Source organism: Rhincodon typus, chromosome 2 (assembly GCF_021869965.1).
Source record: "Rhincodon typus isolate 14 chromosome 2, sRhiTyp1.1, whole genome shotgun sequence".
NCBI classification, from domain to species: Eukaryota; Metazoa; Chordata; class Chondrichthyes; order Orectolobiformes; family Rhincodontidae; genus Rhincodon; species Rhincodon typus.
The window spans coordinates 44,623,195-44,641,359 of record NC_063333.1 but is presented as its reverse complement, the minus strand read 5'-3'; the positions used below and the strand labels follow the sequence as shown (position 1 = coordinate 44,641,359).

General features: G+C 39.8%; 1 protein-coding gene across 3 annotated transcripts in view; it reads right to left on the bottom strand.

The window, feature by feature from the left end:
• Positions 1-1,357: 1,357 nt before the first annotated feature.
• Positions 1,358-18,165, bottom strand: part of slc25a40 (solute carrier family 25 member 40) — a 65,862-nt gene continuing 49,054 nt past the window's right edge. The window contains exons 7-10 of one of the 3 annotated variants that reach the window (XM_020518627.2): positions 15,869-15,978; positions 9,992-10,070; positions 4,926-5,006; positions 1,358-2,178 (exon numbers count right to left, since the gene is read on the bottom strand). In XM_020518627.2, the coding sequence (XP_020374216.1) occupies positions 2,042-2,178; positions 4,926-5,006; positions 9,992-10,070; positions 15,869-15,978 (407 nt within the window). In that variant the 3' untranslated portion in view covers positions 1,358-2,041. The remainder of the gene's footprint in view (positions 2,179-4,925; positions 5,007-9,991; positions 10,071-15,868; positions 15,979-18,165) is intronic. The other 2 variants (XM_048607189.1, XM_020518628.2) reach the window with 2 other exon arrangements.

The window sequence follows — 18,165 nt, the reverse complement described above, 5'->3', positions numbered from 1 at the left end:
CAGGACATAAGCAGACTACAAACAGATACAAGTATATCAGGTAAGTGGGAAAAGATCTGGCAAATGGAGTACAATGAAAACATGAAGTTGTACATTTTTACATGAAGAATAAAACAGCATACTACTTAAACAGTGAGTTTTCATAGCTCTGAGCTGCAGAAGGATTTGGGTGTTCTAGTGTATGAAATTGCACAAGGTTAGTAAGCAAATACAGTAAATAATTAGGAAAGCTAACAATGTTATTGCTCAAAGACGAATGGAATGCAAAAGTAAGATGGCTATGCTTCAGTTGTGCAGAACATCTGTGAGACCACTGAGTACTATGTACTGTACTGGTTTCCATATTTAAGGAAAAATATAAAACGCGTTGGAAGCAGCTGAGATGTTCACCAGACTAATACCTGCATTGACTTGTATTTGCTGGAGTTTAAAAAAGCAAGAGGTAAATTCTTTGAAACATATAAAGATCCTGAGGTGTTTTCACAGGGTAAATGTAGAAAGTGTTTTAATTTTGTGGGAGAATCTAGAACCTGGAGTCACCACTTAAAAATAGGCAACTTCCTACGTGAGATGAGAACTTTATATTTCCCCATACAGGCTGGTAAATCCTTGGGACTCTATTCTTTGTAAAACGTGGAAGCAGAGTCTGTAAATATTTTTAAGACAGAGGTAGATGGTTTCTCGGTGAGCAAGGGGGTAGATGGGAATGTGGAGCAATGATATACATCATGACCTTACTGCACATGGTGAAGCAGATTAGAGGCATTAAGATGGCCTACACCTGCTACTAATCTGAATGTTCCCATGGAAGTGCTTCTTGCCGACCAGTGTCCATTAAGACCAGGACAGAACCATCCTGGGCATTGCTGGAGGCAGTCAAACCTCCTAAAACTGCAGGTTAAATCTTCCAATAGTTCTTGTATAATAACATCTGAGCAGCTTGATTAGGAAAGTATCAATCTAAAGAAGGTGGGACTTGAACCCAGGCCTTCTGTTCCAGAGGTAGGGATACTACCACTACACCATTAGAACCTTTCCAATAGTTCTTGAAAATCACCACTTAAATTGCTTTTAGCTAGTATCTATTAGAAACAGTAGACTGCACAATCTATAAGAACACTTTCCCCACTTTGTACAAGACTCTTTCCCTACCCTCATTAATCGAATTGGCAAAGCAAGCTCATATCCATCTTTTGACTACTCTAGCATAGTTTTTCTCCTAGAATTTGGTATACTTGTTGCTTTTAGGAAGGGGAAATATAAATTAATATAAGAAGCAAAAATGAAAAGATAAAAATATTACTTCCAGTTGTACTCATACACCTGAGTACATTACTGAAACCACAAAGGCTGCTGATAAGGTGTGCAATTTGTTTATTTTACAAAAAGGCACATTTGACACCAAATCACATTTCTCAATATAAACAAAATTCCACAAATTAATATTTACTCTGGTTTCAGGAAATCTTCATTGCAATAAATTGACTGTTCCGATAAACAATTCCACCAAGTCCAATTTTGTTCATCTGATCTGGCAGTAGACTTCATTGCTTGCTTATATCTACTGGTAGGACAGGTCATTTCTGTTTAGTATTGCACTTAAAATTTCTACAGTTGCATTTTAAACATCCAATTAAGACAAGATACAACTTCAAGATCTATTTCTTACCTCCCTAGGTTGCAAATCCTTGTTGATGTAGAGTTACGAACTGTACAATATAAAATAGTGTAATTGGTTCCTATTGTTTTTCTTTAATGTGAATCTTCTTATTTCTACAACTTTCAAATCATTATGACTCAGCCTTTGAATGTGAGCCACAATGGTGAACAACTTTTAGTGAATGTAAGCATAAAGCAGTCAGAAAATGCATTCTTCAAATAATTCATTTCCATCTTCACAATGTTTCATTTTCCAAGGTCACCCCTTTGTATAACAGGTATAGGTCATGTTTGAATCTTTCGTCTATAATTTAGGTTTTAACTTGGCAAGAAGTGCATCCCCATAGTTTGATTTCTTCAAACTCCGGCTGTATGGATTCTCTCAACTGATGTCTGACTGTAGGTCCCTTTTCAGTTCCCGCTCTCTGTTTATTTTACGAAAAAATGACTTCCCATATTCATAGGAACTGATCATAATAGCACATGCTGGTGCTACTTTCATTAATCGAGGCAACAAACCTGCAGAATAAAGTAGAAATAATTTATATCCAGAAGACTATTATTTACTATACTAATGTACTCATTCTTACACTTATGAAACAAATCTTACTAATTTAGTATGAGTCATACATCATGGAAACAGACCTTTCAGTCCTACTCATCCATGCCAAATGAATAGCCCAAACTAATTTAACCCCATGTGCCAGCATTTAGCCCCTGACCCTCTAAACCTTTCCTAATCATATACCCATCCAGATGCCTTTTAAATGTTGTAATGTACCAGCCTCCACTACTTCCTCTGGCAGCTCTTTCCATACATGCACCGCACTGTGTGTAAAAACGTTTATCCCTTAGGTCCCTTTTAAATCTTTCACCTCTCACCTTACTGTCCCCTCTAGTTTTGGACTCCCCCACCCCAGGGGAAAAGACCTTGAATATTCAACTTATCCATGCCCCTTATGATTTTATAAACCTCTGTAAGGTCAATCCTCAGCCCCCGATGCTGCAGGGAAGGTAGCCCCAGCCTATTCAGTCTCTTCCTATAGCTCAAACCCTCCAGTCCGGGCAATATCCTTGTAAATCTTTTCTGAATCCTTTCAAGTTTCACAATATCCTTCCTATCGCAGAGAGACTAGAATCGCACAGTATTCCAAAAGCGGCCTAGCCAATGTCCTGTACAGCTGCAATAGGTCCTCCCAACTCCTACTTGCAATGCACTGACCAATAAAACCAAATATATCAAATACCTTCTTCACTATCTGTCTACTTATGACTCTACTTTCAATTGATCATGAACCTGGACTCTAAGGTCTCTTTGTTCAGCAACACTCCCCAGGACCCAAGTTTGTGTTGTTTAACCTAATAAGAACCCTAAAAATAAATTTTAATGTATTCCACTTTGGCATGAAAAGACAATTTTGAAGTGAATGATGACAAAATACAAGTGACAGCTACAATAACCAATTCCACTCACCAATACATTTTGAGTTAGAGCAAATGCCATTTTTAACAGGCTCAATTATTTTTGGGACCGTGATGAGTATAAACAAACGCCATTTTTCTCCTGCATCTCTTAGAAATACTATGCCAGCAAAATGCTGAGGCAATTAAACTTGGGGTACATAGAGATATGCCCCATCAGTCTTGTTTCATGGGTTTGTGTGATACATAAAGGACATGTATGGCACATCTTATAAAATTTGGTTTATGATGTGGGCTAAACACAGATGTACGGGAGATGTTTCACAAGATGAAGCAATCTAGGGTGAGAGATCATAGTTTTAGGCTTAGTAGCAGATTTAAAACAAACGAGGAATTACTTTTCTCAAAGGGTCATGACTACTACAAAGTGTGGTGGGTGCTGGAACACTGAATAAAGTTGCAGATATAGACAGATTTTTAATTAGTAAAGGTTTAAATAGTTGGGGGAGGGGGTAGGCAAGGTGGAGTTGAGACTGAGATGAGATCATCCATTGTTGTATTAAATAGCAGAGTGGTGGACAGCCTGAACTGCTTACTACTACTAATGTTCTATTCTAGGAGAAAATTTGGATGTAGCTGTAACAAATACAGCCTCCATCCTAGACCAACCTGTTGAGTAATAACTGAAGGAGCAGCAACCTTCATGATGGATATTGGAAGAAAGGATGTGACCGCACCAAAGAAAGTGCAGAGGAGATTCCCTAGGATGTTGCCTGGGCTGGAGCATTTCAGCCATGAAGACAGACCAGATAGGCTGGGATAGCAAGAATTGCAGATGCTGGAGAAACACAGCAGGCCAGGCAGCATCAGAGGAACAGGAAAGCTGACGTTTTGGGTCGGGGACCCCAAATAGGCTGGAGTTGTTTTCCTTTGAACAGACGAGGTTGAGGGATGACCTGATTGTTTTACAAACTGAGTACAGATGTGCTAGATAGGACGAAATTTAAAGTGAAGGGTAGATGGTTTATAAGGGATTGAAGAAAGCATCATTTCACCAAGAGGATGGTGTGGGTATCTGAAACTCAATGACTGAAAAGAGTGGTAGAGGTGGGAACTATTAGAACATTTCAAATATCTGGCTGATCACAGGAAGCACTGTAGAATACAAAGCTATGGGCCAAGTGCTGGATCGTGGGATTAGAATAGGTCAGGGTTTGATGACTAGCACAGATGCAATGGGCTGAAGGGCCTCTTTCTGGACTGTTAAACACTGTCACACTTAGTAATGCCTGGTTTACAATAACTGGAAATCTAAGGCTTAGAATATTAAGGTGATATATACAAAACTGGATCATATTTTATGCTGGAGACAGGTGTTGGCATTGAGGCTTGAACTGCTAAAAATGACACCTGGAAGCTGGATATCCGAATGTGAATATAGAATTTAGTGCCCAGTTAGATTGGATTCAGAGGGGCCAGCACTAGAAAATGTATGGGTGTTATGAGATGAAACAGATTTATGTTCTTGCACAAAATTAATTGTGAACAAACTACAAATGAAACAATTACCACCTCCCCCCAACACCACCCCACCACCCCACCAGGCCTGCCGAAGCGTTTCGGCCTGAAATGTTGACTTCCCTACTCCTTGGATGCTGTCTGACCTGCTGTGCTTTTCCAGCTCCACACTTATTGACAGAAAATTAGAAATTACTTCCTGCAAAAGTCAAATGTCAAGTACACAACAAACATACACCAATGCTGCAATGTATCTAATGGTCACAATGCAAGCTCAAATTTCACTAATAAAACAACTCTAATCCATGTGCTAAATTCAGACTTACCAACAAATAAACCTCTAAATCCAGACTCCGTTACAATTCTTTCCATTATTTTCCAGGTGGAGGTTAAAGTTCTTCGCGATTCTGGAAAATAATGATTACTGATATTTGACTGTACTGCATCAGATACAGATTTGAGATTTTGAAGCTGGGAACATGATATCCACGTTAGAGGACAACAGAAACCTCTTGTTGGGTTATTTGGCCATTTGTAGAGATTCTGGTGGTGGAGTCTCCATGTATGGAGGTTGAAGGGTTTAACTAATAAGCATATCAGCTTGACTCAGCACATCATTTGGCTGGATAGTAGATTTCAAACCTTATTTTACAACTTGAGCTAATTATCCAGAATGATAACGCAGGGCCGAGGGAGAGGTTTTATGGTCAGAACTGCAGTTCTTTTGATAGCCATATAAAATGTGGAACTAAAATTATATAATAGAATCATACAGCAAGAAAACAGACCCTTCAGTCCAATGAGTCCACACCAAACATAATGCTAAACAAAAACTAGTCCCACCTGCCTACTCCTGGCCTCCAAACCTTTCCTATTCATGTATCTATCCAAATGTCTTTTAAACATTGCAATTGTACCCACATCCACCACTTCCTCTGGAAGTTCATTCTACATACGTACCACTCTGTGTTTAAAAAAAAAATTGTCCCTCATGTCTTCTTTAACTGTCTCTCCTCTCACCTTAAAAACGTGTCCCCTAATCTTGAAATCTCCCATCCTAGGAAAAAAAACAACTACCATTAACTCTATCTATACCCCTCATTATTTTATAAACTTCTATAAGGTCACTTCTCAACCTCTGAAAAAAGTCCCAGCCTATCCAGCCTTTCTTTATTACCCAAACCTTCCATACCTGGCAACATCCTGGTAAATCTCTTCTGAACCCTCTCCAGCTTAATATTATCCTTCCTATAGCAGTGCGACCAGACCTGGACACAGTATTTCAGAACAGGCCTCAATGTCCTGTACAACCTCAATATGACTTCCCAACTCCTATACTGAGCAATGAAGGCAAGCGTGCCAAATGCCTTTTTAACCACCCTGTCTATATGTGACACAAACTTCAAAGCATTATGTACCTGCATCCCTAGGTCACTCTGTTCCACAACACTACCCAAGACCCAACCATTAAATGAATAAGTCCTATCCTTGTTTGTTGTACCAAAATGCAATACCTCGTATTTATCCAGATTGAACTCCATCTGCCATTTTTCAGCCCATTGACCCATTTGATCAAGATCCCGTTGTAATCTCAGAAAATCTTCTTCACTATCTACTATACCACCAATTTTGATGTCATCTGCAAACTTACTAACTATGCCTTCTATATTCTCATCCAGAACATTTACGTGAATCACAAACAAAAGAGGACCCAAATTTCATGGACCCTACGCTCGGTTCGCAACAAACAACTGCACCTCCCAGTCGCGAACCATTTCAACTCCCCCTCCCATTCCTCAGACGACATGTCCATCCTGGGCCTCCTGCAGTGCCACAACGATGCCACCCGAAGGTTGCAGGAACAGCAACTCATATTCCGCTTGGGAACCCTGCAGCCCAATGGTATCAATGTGGATTTCACAAGTTTCAAAATCTCCCCTCCCCCCACCGCATCCCAAAACCAGTCCAGCTCGTCCCTACCTCCCTAACCTGTTCTTCCTCCCACCTATCCCCTCCTCCCACCTCAAGCCGCACCTCCATCTCCTACCGACCAACCTCATCCCGCCCCCTTGACCTGTCCGTCCTCCCTGGACTGACCTATCCCCTTCCTAACTCCCTACCTACACTCACCTTTCCTGGCCCCATCCCCGCCTCTTCGACCTGTTTGTTTCCTCTCCGACCTGTTTGTTTCCTCTCCACCTATCCTCTCCTCTATCCGCCTCCAACTCTCTCCCTATTTATTTCAAAACCCCCTTCCCCTCCCCCTTTTCTGATGAAGGGTCTAGGCCCGAAACGTCAGCCTCTCTGCTCCTATGATGCTGCTTGGCCTGCTGTGTTCATCCAGCCCTGCACCTTGTTGTCTCGGATTCTCCAGCATCTGCAGTTCCTACTATCCCAAATTTCATGGAGTTGTTTTGGAGAAGATTTGGAGAACTCTCTGCTGTTCTAAACAATATTCCTGCTAACCTGAAGACTAAGATCATCTGGATGTTCATTTCATTGCTATTCATGGGAAAATAGCTGCAGATTCTTAGAGGAAGCGATTGTGTAGAGATATTGTTGCTGGACTAGTAATGGCAATGTTCTGGTGAGCAGGGTTCAAATTCCAGCACAGCGGATGTTTGGATTTTAAACTCAGTTAAAAAAATCTAGAATGAAAACACTAAAAATCACCATGAAACCACAGTTGATTGTTGTAAAAAGCCACCTGGTTCATGAATACCTTTTAGGGAAGGAAGTCAGCCTCCACATTACCTCAGACGTACAGCAATGTGGTCAACTCTGAACTACATTCTCAAATGGCGAAGCAACCCACTAAACTGTATCAAAACCATTAAGTCTCAAAAGAATTGAAACAGAACAGACCAACTGGCATTGATTTTGGAAATGGTGCCCAAGTATATCTTGTACACAAAAATGGGACAAGTCCAGAAGTTCCAGTCTTCTCTTGATCAGCAATAAAATGATGGAAGGTGTCAGCAACAGCGCTGCCAAACAGCATCTGCGCAATGATGCGGTTTTTTTCCACCAGAGCCATTCAGCTCCTGAAGAAGGGTAGTACCCGAAACACTAACTGCTCCTTTTCTCCAGATGCTGCCTGGCCTGCTGTGTTCTTCCAGCCTCCAGTTTGTCTACCTTGGATTCCAGCATCTGCAGTTTTTTGTCTCTAACCAAGCTCCTGACCAAACATGGACAAAAGAGCTGGAGCCAGAGGGTACATGAGAGTGACTGCCCTTGACATCAAGCCACTTTGACAGAGTCTGATATTGAGGAACCAAAGCAAAATTAAAGTCAATGGAAATCAGGGGGACTCTGTTGACTGAAGTCACGTCTAGCTCAAAGAAAGATGGTTGTGGTTGTTGGAGGTCAACCATCTCAGCCTCAGGACGTCCCTGAGGAAGGGTCACCAGGCCCAAAACGTTAACTGATTTTTTTTCTTCACAGATGCTGCCAGACCTGCTGAGCTTTTCCAGCAATTTGTTTTCTTCGTTGCAGGATTTCCTCAGTGTAGTGTCCTAGACCACACCATCATAAGCTGCTTCATCAACGACCTACTCTGTATCATAAAGTTCAGAAGTAGGGATGCTCACTGATCATTGCACAGTATACAGCACTATTTGTGACTCCTTGGATACAGAAGCAATCTGTGTCCAAATGCAGTAAGACTGGGACAATATCCAAGCTTGTGCTGACAAGTGGCAAGTAACATTCATGCCACACAGTGCTAGGCAATGATCATCTCCCACAAAAGAGAATCCAGCCACTACTCCATAACACTCACTGGCACTGCCCTCACCGAACCCCCACTGTCAACATCTTGGGGTTATCATTGACCAGAAATCAAAGTGGACGAACCATCTAAAAACTGTGGCTGCAAAACCAGGTTGGAGGTTAGGAATAATTCACCACCTAACTCCCCAAAGCCTGTCCACCATCTACAAGGCACAAGTCAGAAGTGTGATGGAATACTTCCCACTTGCCTGGATGACTGCAGCTCCATAAACACCCAAAGTCTGACACCATCCAGGACAATGTAACCCATTTAACTGGCGCCATATCAACATTCATCACCTCTAATGTCTCAGCAGCAGTAGTGTGCACCATTTACAAGACCTACTGTTGACATTTACCAAGAATCCTTAGACAGCACCTTCCATACAAGCAACCATTACCATCTAGGAGAGCAAAAGCGGCAGATGCACGAGAACAGCAGGCCAAGCAGCATCATTGGAGCAGAAAGGCTGACGTTGTGGGCCTAGACCCTTCATCAGAAATGGGGGAGGGGAAGGGGGTTCTGAAATAAATAGGGAGAGAGGGGGAGGCTGATGATGTCCCTATTTATTTCAGAACCCCCTTCCCCTTCCCCATTTCTGATGAACGGTCTGGGCCTGAAATGTCAGCCTTCCTGCTCCTATGATGCTGCTTGGCCTGCTGTGTTCATCCAGCTCTGCATCTGGTTGTCTCGGATTCTCCAGCATCTGCAGTTCCTACTATCTCAGATGCATGAGAACACCATCACCTGCAAGCTCCCCTTTAAGCAACTCACCATTATGACATGGAGATATTTTGCCATTCTCTCGCTATCACTGGGTGAAAATCCTGGCACTCCCTCCTAAGCAGCAATGCAGTTGCACTTACATAAGTGTACTACAGTGTTCAAGGCAATGGCTCACTACCGTCTTTTCTAGGAAGACTAGGAATAAGCAATAAAATGCTGGCCCAGCTAGCAAAGCTTACATCCTTTGAATGAATTTAAAATAAAACAGGGCATTAGTTCCCTCAAGCTGTTCTGATGGTTTCTGATGAAAGATCAAGGATCTGAAATATTAACCTGGATTTTTCAGTAAATCAGGGTAACTTGGGAGCTCTTTAAAATGGCATGCTAGCCCTGATTTCAGGATTCCCAAAGCCATTTCCAGGATTTCCAATTTTTGGGAATGCCTTTTTATGGTCCTTCATAATTTTCATGGAGTTGTGCCACTTTCTTTCTTAAAACTAGTATGGTCCATGGCACCTCAGAACGGTTATGGACCGTAGTCAAGAAAGGAAGCAACCTTTTGAAAGTTAATTTGTATTCCCGGGTCAGGTTATGCCTCTCCCATATCTATGATGCACCCATCACCGCAACTGCCCCTCATACCAGGCCATGCCCCAAGCCTCTGAGGGCCCACCCCCATGTCAAGCTGTAGCACATCAATACCCATTCACCACTATACATTTCCATGAAATGTCTCCCATAGTGGTAATGAAATATATAGAAAGCTTATTAAAAACGTTAAATCCAATCATTTTCTACTTACTACACACCAGTAAAATTGCCAATCTGGACTGTGAGTAGCAGAAAATAAGTCAAACAAAAGTCCTGAGTCAAACATAACTCAAAGTTACATACTCATTGTGTTCAGCTCTCCAAGTTCAATTTGTCTGCGGGTTTTCACCACATCAAATGGTAAAGTCAATACAGCTGCAATCTGAAAGAAATGATCATATTGGCAACATACTACAGCATTCATTCCTATTTTCATATAACTGATAAAGTAAAGTTTAAATTATTTTGAGAAAATAGATATCAGTTTGTGACTGGTCTAAAAGAAAAGTTGGTGGAAGTAAATCTGCTGCAAGGTGCATCCTCCCATCCATATATATATACACACACACACACACACACACAAACTTACGTTACTATGAAATACTTTTTAATAGGCAGAGTAACGGCTTCATTATGGCCTTTCTACCCTGCAAGAAGGTGGCTTTGTGCACCAAACAAAAGGGCACAGAAATCCAATCTGTAACTCACTTTCATTTTGAAGTTTTATGGTGCCCTGCCAACTTGTTAGAAAATGGTGGTACGAATACAAAATTTGGATGGGTCACTTGTGCTGGAGAATGCGGAGTTCCTAGGGTATCGTTACATCAAAATGTCCCTTCTACCCATCATTACACCATCTTATACAAGGTGCTAATGTAACACGCACATTAAGAAGGGAGCGAGACAGAAGACAGGAGACTGCAGGCCAGTTAGCCTGACCTCAGTCGTTGGTAAGATTTTAGAGTCCATTATCAAGGATAAGACTGCAGTGTACTTAGAAACGCATGGTAAAAACAGCCAAGTCAGCTCGGCTTCATCAAGGGGAGGTCATGCCTGATAAATCTGTTAGAATTCTTTGAGGAGGTAATGAGCAAGTTAGACAAAGGAGAGCCAGTGCACGTGAACTGTTTGGATTTCCAAAACGCCTCTGACAAGTGCTGCACAGGAGGCTGCTAAATAAGATAAGAGCCCCTGGTAGTAGGGGAAAGATACTGGCATGGATGGAAGATTTGCTAACTGGCAGAAGGCAGACAGTGGGGATAAAGGGGTCTTTTTCAGGATGGCAGCCAGTGACAAGTGAGGTTGGGACTGTTACTATTCATGTTACACATCAACTATGTGGATAAAGGAACTGAGAACACTGTTGCTATGTTTGCAGATTACACAAAGATAGGTGAAGGGGCAAGTAAAGTTGAGAAGTGGGGAGGCTGCAGAAGGATTTGGACAGGCTAGGAGAATGGACAAAGAAGTGGCAGATATAAGTGTGAGGTTATGCACTTGGTAGGAAGAACTATCATAAACCTAAAGCATAAAGGGACTTAATCCTAGTTCAGGCTTCTCTTAATGTTAACATGGAGGTTCAGTTGGCAGTTAGGAAGACAAATGCAATGTTAGCATTCATTTCAAGGCGATTAGAATGTAACAGCAGAAATGGCCTGCTAAGGCTCTGGTCAGACCACATTTGGAACATTGAGCAGTTTTGGTCCCCTTGTCTAAGGAAGGATGTGGAGGGGGTCTAGAGGTTTACAACAACGATCCTGGGGATGAAGAGGACACTGGGTCTATGCTCAATGGAGTTTAGAAGGATGGGGGGGGATCTGTTGAAACTTACAGAATGCTCAGGAGACCTGATAGAGTGGACGTGGAGAAAATATTTCCACCAGTAGGAAAGACTAGGACCTCAGAGTGAATGGAGAACCCATTAGAACACAGGAATTTCTTCAGCCAGAGGTGGTGAACCTGTGGAACCCATTGCCACAGAAGGCTGCAGCGGCCAAGTCATTAAGTGAATTTAAGACAGAGATAGACAGGTTCTTGATTGGTGTAGGGGGATCAAGGGTTATGGAGAAGGAAGGAGAATGGGGTTGAGAAACATGACAGCCTTGATCAAATGGCGGAGCAGACTCGATGGATCGAATGGCCTAATTCTACTCTTATGTATTTTCTTTGGATGGGCAGTAATAGTGCATACAACCTTAATATAATCATGAAAATAACAAAGAAACAACCAGATTATCCTAAAGCTGGTGACCAGAAGGTTAACTGACAGTCTACCAAGGGAAGGTGAGAGTAGGGCTTAAGCCTTAAAACTAGTCCAAGTCGAAATTACAAAATGCATTTTTCCCCATGGTGTATTCCATTTCAGGCATGCCATACTTCAGACATACTCCAAGGAAATTTTACCACATTATCTTTAGCACTGTAGATATTATACAATGCAGATTGCATCCAAAATACATAGACAGTTTAAATTTTAAAATCTAATTGCAATCTTTACTGTCTCAACTCACCATTCCTGTTATGAGCATTCCAATAATTTGCTGCTATACTACAAAAATGATATCACACTTGGATTCACATCAGCTTTGTAATGCACTAAGAGATGCAATGTCAGAACTGTTTATATATGAGCAACTGTATTTAACCTCCTCTTAGCATGGTTCTGAAGATACAGAAGTTAAAACACAAGCTGCCTACCCAAACTTACAGACCAATACTCACTACGGAGTAATGTGACCTTTAAAGGACAAAAATTTGGTCAGCAGTTTTAACATTACTTTCTGATGTACAGTGTTTAGTACCAATAAAAAGTTAAAATCTAGTTTTGTTGGGGTTAGTTAAGTTGCAACCAATTACATAGATGTTGAAAAGATTTTCTTCATGAGTTTTTGATTAGAAGTGTTTTCACTGGTGATGTTCAGAGCTGACGTTGGACAAAACTGAGTACAATTTAGTAATCTCTGCAATGACTTTCACTTGTTGCAATGTGTGATGTAAGATGCATGATTTACATATATTGTAATATCACTTTTGAGGCCGGATTTTGAATAAGTGGTATGAAGCTTTTTGGTTTGTGTATGAGGGCGTTTAATAATTAACTTGTCAGTATTTCTGCAGCCTTTTTTAAAGAAAAAAACAGGATGAGAGAAATTTCTTGAAGTGGCCATGGTAAATTGTTTATTTTGGGAGAGTTGTACAAGCAGACAGGGTAAATACTGAAGAGTATGAGCTTGCTTTCAATTAGAAGAATCTGAATTTTTTTTGGTCAGTAGAAACACCCACAGCTTAAAGCTTTTAGTTTCAATTCATAGAACATCTAGTTGAAGTCGGTTTATGCAAGTTTCTTCTAGAGAACGGAGTTAATTTTGAAAAGTCAGGCAATAGGTTAACACAGTGTAAAGATTTTAGTTTCAAAATTCCATACGAGAAGCATTTGTTACAACCCTGAAGGGTCATTCAAAGCTGAGAAAGTCTAAGCTCAGTTGTATGGCTATTCAAGGAGGAGGCTATCAAACTTTCAAAATCGGAAGTTGAAAGGATCAGTTCAGTAAAACTAATAGATGTGATAGAGAGAAGACTTAGCTGCAATGTTTGAATACAGTAAAAGGACAGTACTGAGATAGATGGCATTTTGCATTGTAATTGTATTTGAAATCTTTCAATTTGTCTCATACATAAATAGCTTGGTTTATTCATTTTATCTGTTCTTTTGGATAATAAACTTTGGTTTTACAATTAAAACATGATCTGCAGTATTGCTTGCTTGTGTTTCATTGAAACACAATCTTGTTAAATACAAGAAAATTGATCCAGCAAGTTAGACTTCAGTCTGGGGTTGGACTTCTCCAATTATAAAATCAGCTGGGATCATAAATGTTGAATCTGATTCTGGTGCTAACAATAGAAAATTTCCAGCATCCTGTAATGATGTCACCAAGCAAACTATCATGAACAATTGTCAGACAACAAACCAGGATGTAAAATACCTGATTGTCTTTCACTTCCTGATCATTTTTCAGTGTAATGAAAAGATGGGACATAAAAACGTGATGAAGATAGCCAACATGTCAAACTTAAAAATTATAATAATGTTGAAGGACATCTTTAACATGATACGGAATTTGGTATTCCATAATATATAAAACTAATTTTATAGAGCTGGAAGAGTTATTTAGCAATAATTATGACTTGGAAAATATTAAAAACCTATTTAGACCTCATTCATCAAAATGTTTCTTTAGTGTGTTCTGTGGGTTTAACTGCAAATCTGAAGCATAAATAGTAATTTTTTTTTACTGACGGCAACTTTTCTTTTTCCAAATTAGCTTCACAATTGAAATGATGCCATAATGTTGACAATCTCGCTGCCATTAAAAGGGGAAAATCTGGGCTACTGGTCTTCAAATGTTGTATTTATGAATGATGAGGCCACATCTAAAAGATACAGTGCAATTTTAGACATCCCAATGTGGAATCTCATCAAATTTCTAAACAGCAATTTCAGCAGAAACACTAGGTAAAGTGTGTAAAAAGATGGTTTTGCCATTTATAAAGAACACTTCAATATTTTTTTTTGTATTTTGCATTGTGGACTAGAATGGAAAATGACGGCTTTAAAAGCCAAGTATTGTGGAATGGATTGCTACACTTTTGAAAAGGCAAGTTATTAACACTTACTGTACGTTGTCTTTACACTGCTGCTGAGGAAGGTTAGTTACAGATAAACTTGGACCAGGCTGTGTGCACAAAGTGAGATTTGGCTGGCCATGAGTAGTTGATTGGTCTGGAGAGTGGTGACTAGTTGTTGGTGACAAAAGCCTTCTGCCTGCCAACAACTAATTCAAGTAGCTGAAAAACATGTGGCTGTGAATGATATGGTAAGAAGCCTTTGGACCTCTGAAAGGAGGTGGTTACTCTTTCTCTCTATCTCTCTGCACTAAACAAAATCTAAATCCTGAGGAAAGATCATTTATTTCTCCTTACCAGTTGCTGTAACCTGTAGCTTTTAACCAAGAGACTTTGTAATTTTGTGAACAAGTCACTCTGTACCTGTTGCAATCAAGTGAAAACAACATAGAGAAGACAAACTGACGAATAGCAGTGTCCTGACAAGCAACAAGATTGTCAGTGAGCCCTGTGGAAAGTGGTCCACTGAATTACCTTCCAGTTTTTCCTTGCCATCCATAGTACCAATGTTTTTCTGTCTGTGCGTACGCATAGGGGCAAGTTTTATAAAGGCAGTCAGCATTTTAATGAGTAGAGTTGTATGTCAATTGTTCAAAGGTGTTTACATGTAGCTAGAATCTTTATTTGTAACAAATAATAATTCTTGTTAAGTACAGAAACCTGGTGCATGGTTTCTCTTAGCACCTGTCTAACAGACTGGTAAATTGGACAATTGTGTGAACATTGATAAAATCTTTTAACTTTTGCAATGACGCCAGGAATAGCAGTACGTCATTTCCACTGTATTTCCCCAGCAAGGTGTGACATTAGGAATTACATTACCCTATGGATTAGAGCTGTTATAGTACACAAATCAAGAGAATATTCACAAATTCCAGCTACCTATCACTAAAGATATTAATTCATTCTCAGAAGTCATAGAAAAGTGTGAAAAAGGGTTTTGGGATGAAAGATGCACAATTCTGAAACATTTATACCAGATATTAAAAAAGATTATGCTGAAATATGGTAGTGGCACAGTACTTTTCCATAGAAAAAATTGGGATCAATTATGATCAAATAATGATACTGTGGACAACCTCTCAAACAACTTCAGTATTCAGATTGCCATTTTGCATCAACATCCTTTTAGGATATCCCAGGCTTTCAAATTTCTTGAACAACATGCTAAAAAACACTAAAACACTTAAGTATTTCAACACAAAACTAAACCGATAATTCTCTGAAGTACTAATGGGCATGGAAAATGTTTTAAAGGATGTTATATTTCGTTGTAGTTATTTACGATTTAATTTGTATATAATAATCTTGCTCTTGCACAAATATTTAAGATTAACCACAACTGTACGAAAATCATGACCTCTAAAATGTTGAATAGTAAATAAATACTTTGTTAGTACAAGTTTATGGAGAAAAACATCTGGTTTCAACTTGTTATCTAAAATTACCAATTATACCCTTCAGTAATATTTACATAACTAGAATCAGACTTACTGCGCCTGATGATGCTCCTGAGGAAAAACTGATCGTTAATGTAGGTTCACTGATATTGTATTTCTTGCATAACTGGCTCTTCAGCAGCTCATAATTAAACCAGTAAATTGCTGTGGGGACACACAGTTGAATTAAAACTCTTGCAAAGCTCTCCATTTCCAGGCAACACACCTTCTCATTACACACCAATCACACCTAAACAAAGTGCATGTAGACTAATGTAGAAATTCACCAGTTATTTTTGATTCAGCAAGTGTTTTGTTTTCAGGCAACTGCTCAATACGATTTAATTGCCAAGAAGAAAAGAAAACACCTGTGCATTTACCTTTGTAAATGGTCAACATTTGATTCTTACACTGCATTACTGATCTAATAACTTACAGTCAGCACCTGAGCAAACACAAGCAATGCTGTCACTTGTCTCAAGAGAAATCAAGTGCACTCCTTCCTGATAAAATAATGAAATGTCAGATTGAAAAAGTATTTAATTAAGAGGCCTCAAGTGGTGCTGTAGCTGAATCAAAGTTAGAGCAATTAGAGATAAGGCACAGAACAGAAATTGAGATTCTGCACAGAAAGGAAAATAATAAGCAAAGACATTTCTTTCGGCATAACCTCAAGTGTCATATCAAATCTGACAAATGAAATGTGCCAAAATGACTGGCACCACATTGTGTTTAGCTCATTGCATGGACAGCCCTGACCATACCTTAAATAATAAGTCTAATTTTTACACTGAGAACCATCAATAAGGGATTAATGGATGTCGACATCAATTTTAATTTAGACAATTTATTGCACAAATTTTAAAGTATGTTCCTAAAAGAATGAAAAGACAGAGAGAAAGTAACACTATTAGGGGCTTTTTCAGTCCATGTCTGACCTGTTACCCTGATTCTTTATGGCTTCTGGAGTCAATACTGAGGATTCCGGGGGCTAGACCCTCCCAACGGTACGCCACTGTGACATCACCTCTGATCGGTCTTTCCTGCTGCTGGGATAGGATATACCCAAGGATGGAGATGATGATGGGCATGGCTAGATGTTGACTTTAAGGTATGATTCAGTGAGAATGACAGTCAGTGGGACAGTTCTCCCAATTTTCCATGAGTCTTCAAATGTTAGCATGGAGAACTTTGCGGGATCACTAGGGCTGTGTGTATCACCATTAGTTCCAGTGCTTTGGTCAATGCTGGCTGGTCTATCTGGTTTCATATCTGTTATCAGACTTTGTAGTGACTAGGTACAACTGAGTGGCTTACTAGACTATTTCAGGGGGCATTTATGGCTCACCACATGTTGCTGTGGATTGGGAGTCATATATATATATGGGCCAATGAGGGGAGGATGACAGATACTCCCTCCCTGAAAGATACTACCGAACCAGATGGGTTTTTATGGCAATTGTCAATGGTTTCATGGTCATCACGAGACCAAAATTTTAATTCCAGATTTAGGAATCAAATTCAAATTTCACTATTTGTCATGGTGGGATTCGAATTTATATCCACAGAGCTTTAGACTCAGTCTCTGGATTATTAGCAAAGTGACTGGAACACAACATCATTACCTCCCTACACACCATTGCCCCTCTACTTCATACTAGTCAGTCTAAAACTTGCATAATGTTCACAATAAACCTAACTTAATGGTAGCATTCTCCCACATTAGTGAGCAACCAAATCTCAAAATTAAATTTGCGTCAAAAGGGAGAATAAGAAAATCAAGCTTTTCGTTATCCACATTAAGAAAAGCAAAGAAGTTACTGTAATTAAACTTAAATTGCTAACTACAATTAAATGAAATAAATTCAAAGTTAAATAAACTTGTCTGTTGAGTAGTACTCTGAGGGGAAATGTATATTTATGTAAATATCATTACCTAGCAAAGATAAGAGGATTGTGTAATAGTAGATATCCCTGTTCAAGTAAGATAGAACAAAATGATAGAAGTTCTCTGTTCAATCCTGTGCCTCATTACATTTATCCAAGATTCAGATGCACGAAAATACTGGTTTGTGGATTTGAGAGATGGTTGAGACACGGGAATGGTCAAAAATGTTTAATCTAAGTAGCGTATCTAGTTTAGAAATCAAACGTGCAACAGACACCCAATTTCTGCTACATCACGCAATTTATCAAACAGCCCTCCACACTTCGATGTTATCTGTATGAAAATGCCTATCTAAATCCAGTGCTTCTTAAGATTTTGTGACAGGTAGATGGTATGTGTGGGGGAGAAAGGGTGGAGTATGATGGATGCCACCAGGCCCAGAATGATTGTGAAAATGTATGAAC